This window comes from Habropoda laboriosa, unplaced genomic scaffold (genome assembly GCF_001263275.1).
Source record: "Habropoda laboriosa isolate 0110345459 unplaced genomic scaffold, ASM126327v1 scaffold816, whole genome shotgun sequence".
Classification (NCBI taxonomy): domain Eukaryota; kingdom Metazoa; phylum Arthropoda; class Insecta; order Hymenoptera; family Apidae; genus Habropoda; species Habropoda laboriosa.
In genome coordinates, this window is record NW_017101002.1 from 1,039,841 (window position 1) to 1,042,679 (window position 2,839).

General features: G+C 39.5%; 1 protein-coding gene across 1 annotated transcript in view; it reads right to left on the reverse strand.

Annotated features, from left to right (window-relative positions):
• Positions 1–576: 576 nt before the first annotated feature.
• Positions 577–2,839, reverse strand: part of LOC108577755 (FYVE, RhoGEF and PH domain-containing protein 4-like) — a 3,826-nt gene continuing 1,563 nt past the window's right edge. The window contains exons 4-8 of the mRNA XM_017940947.1: positions 2,471–2,837; positions 2,080–2,285; positions 1,528–1,893; positions 826–1,277; positions 577–758 (exon numbers count right to left, since the gene is read on the reverse strand). Of these exons, the coding sequence (XP_017796436.1) occupies positions 647–758; positions 826–1,277; positions 1,528–1,893; positions 2,080–2,285; positions 2,471–2,837 (1,503 nt within the window). The 3' untranslated portion in view covers positions 577–646. The remainder of the gene's footprint in view (positions 759–825; positions 1,278–1,527; positions 1,894–2,079; positions 2,286–2,470; positions 2,838–2,839) is intronic.

The window sequence follows — 2,839 nt, forward strand, 5'->3', positions numbered from 1 at the left end:
AGAACAATAACATTGATCGATTCGATCACATTGTTTCATTTGTATTTATTTGCTACTTATTTGTACTTATGCGCTGTGATCGAGGCAAACGAAACGCAGATTAGAATTCCGAAACCAAACGACGAATCGCGTTGTTGAAAAAACAAACAGAAGAAGAAGAAGAAGAAGAAGAAGAAGAAGAAGAAGAAGAAGAAGAAGAAGAAGAAGAAGAAGCGGGAGAAGCAGGAACGAGAAGAAGGAAAAAAAAGAGGAAAAACATCATTTCTCTGTTACGAAACTTGACAATGTTGTGTCGTTGATGATGTGAAAATCGTTGGGGGGGTAATGGTTACGTATACCATACATAAGATACGACGTTTTACGCATTTATGTAAATATATACTTATATATTTTTAAATATACTATAACAAAATGGTACAAAATACAACAAGCGTTTTAGCAATGTGGTGTCATTATTAAACGAACCACGATATACCAACAACAATTTGTTTATGCGTGTATCTGTATACTATATTATAACATAAGTTAACGTCATTTTCATATAATAATTACCTACCAACGATTATCTTACCGCGCTGCGATCTTACACGATAACGGCAGTAAAAGATTGACCTACGTCATGGACAAGATCTTACGAATATCCTGTTTATCGCGCATCAACTATTATTAATTGGTCTTTTTGTGCGTCTTCGTCGTTTCCCGTCGTCTCGAACGAAGGTAATTCTGCTTTAGTGGCTAATTGCAAAGCATAAAACCATCTAAAAGTTTAACGGCTCTTGTGAACGTCAAAATTTTCACGATGCACACATGCACGAGAAAACTTACTTCTGCTTATCTTCATCCGACGATGCTTGTAAATAGTAACTTTTCCTAGAATGATGCATTTTAAGAGCCTTCGATCTATCCTTGGAACTTAACGGATCCTCGTCGGACAAATTGCTACCATCCGTGACAACGAAACCAGGCATCGGTGTCGCTGTCAGAGCCATATTCTCACTTTCAGACTTAAAAGTGTACAAAACAAAATCAACGTGTAACGCGAACCATCGTCGCGTCCAAGGCTTGCTCGGTTGAGTTTTCAACATAAGATATCCGGATATAACCGAAGATGCGCTTGCTGAAACTTGCAATAAACTTGGTACCGGTCCGGACGGAGATGTCGAAGAGGGCGACTTGACAAGCGGTTGCGTCAAAGCAGCATGACACAAACGACAAACTCTCATATTCTTATTATCCTCGAACAATAACTTCTGATTCGAACATTTGCCGCAAACAACCTGTAAAACGAGTAAAATACATGTGGTAGGAAACGATGTAGAAAGAAACGGTCGGTCGGTCGGTCGGTCGGTCGGTCGGTGAATCTATCTATCTATCTATCTATCTATGTATCTATCTGTCCAAATATAAATTTCTCTCCGACAACGCATATCTTTTCATCACGTGGTTATTCGAGTTTCGATTGTTCGATGATGATGACGATGATGATGATGATGACGATGATGACGACGACGATGATAAAGTACTCACTATTCCACAAGCTCTACAGTTGTGCTTTCTTTTCATTACAGAAAAAATGACCTCGCATATCATACATCTGGACACATCGTCGGTCTTTACGACGAGAGCTTTAGCATTTCCAGTTTTTAAACTCGCTTTTCTTCTCGTCATTTCTTGCATAGTGTCGACCAACGCGCCAAGCCACGCTGCCTTCTCCTCAGCCGCATGCGTGTACAGTTCGACACTTTTATCTTCGTCCCTTATATAAAAAGTATTTGCCGTTTCTAAATTGTCGCCTTCGAACACTTGTAAATTTTCAATCAGGAATTTAGCTCTCAATCGATACAATGGCCCAGGTATTAATCTTATCGAACAAAGTAATAATAAATCGCTAAACTGAAAAGCAAAAAAGAAAACGAAGAACATTTCGATCACCAAAGTCTAACGTGTGATATATCGATTGGGAGTCGAATGATTATTACAATAGATATGTTTACGCGCGTGAAAACTTCACACGCCCGTGTAAGCAAGTATTCGAACGAATATAAAAACAGCGGCTGTAGTACGTAGCTTTGTACGTACCAGAAATAAATGCCTTTCCTGATGATCACCGCTCCTTGCTGAAATTTTAACGATACGGCCCTCTTTTATTAGCTCCCGCGTAGCACTGACTAGATCCGTCGTATCGTATATGCTCTCTTGTATTTCAAGGAGCTTTTTGAACTTGTCAATCTTCTTCATTGCATCATTCGTGTGATTAGCAGCGGTAGATACTAATTCCAACGCTTCTACGAGAAAGAAAGCCGTGTCTGTTCGTTTGATTCTACGATTACAACAATCGTCGCCATCTACGGGCGATCTACTATTTAAACGTGCTCCGTTCAATAGCAGTTTAAATAGAAGCCGGTCCTTGCTAGATGCGCATTACTTTATGCGGAAGTAACTCATCGAATGGAACTCGAAAGATCCTTACTTTTAGTATCCTCGTAATCTGCACTTTCTTCTGTGAGGTTTCTCAGGTAATCTTTCAGAAGGAGCTCGTATCTTGGTAATCTTTGTATAGGACTCAACATGTGATGAGGCAACGATAACTTGGCACACACGTCCAATTTTTGAATCTCGCCGATGATTGCAGCAAACCTGACGACTTTACTTTGCAGGGTTTGTATCAAGTTCATCGCGTAATCGAAGTTTTTCACGTATTCTGTATACATTTTCAGAAAGGGCGCAAAGTTTTTCATTATATCTCCGATTCTAGGATCCGACTCCCAATGTTGCATCCTCTCTTCAAATTGGGGTAATAGAAAATCATTGTGAAACTTGTAGATCGATTTGATATTAG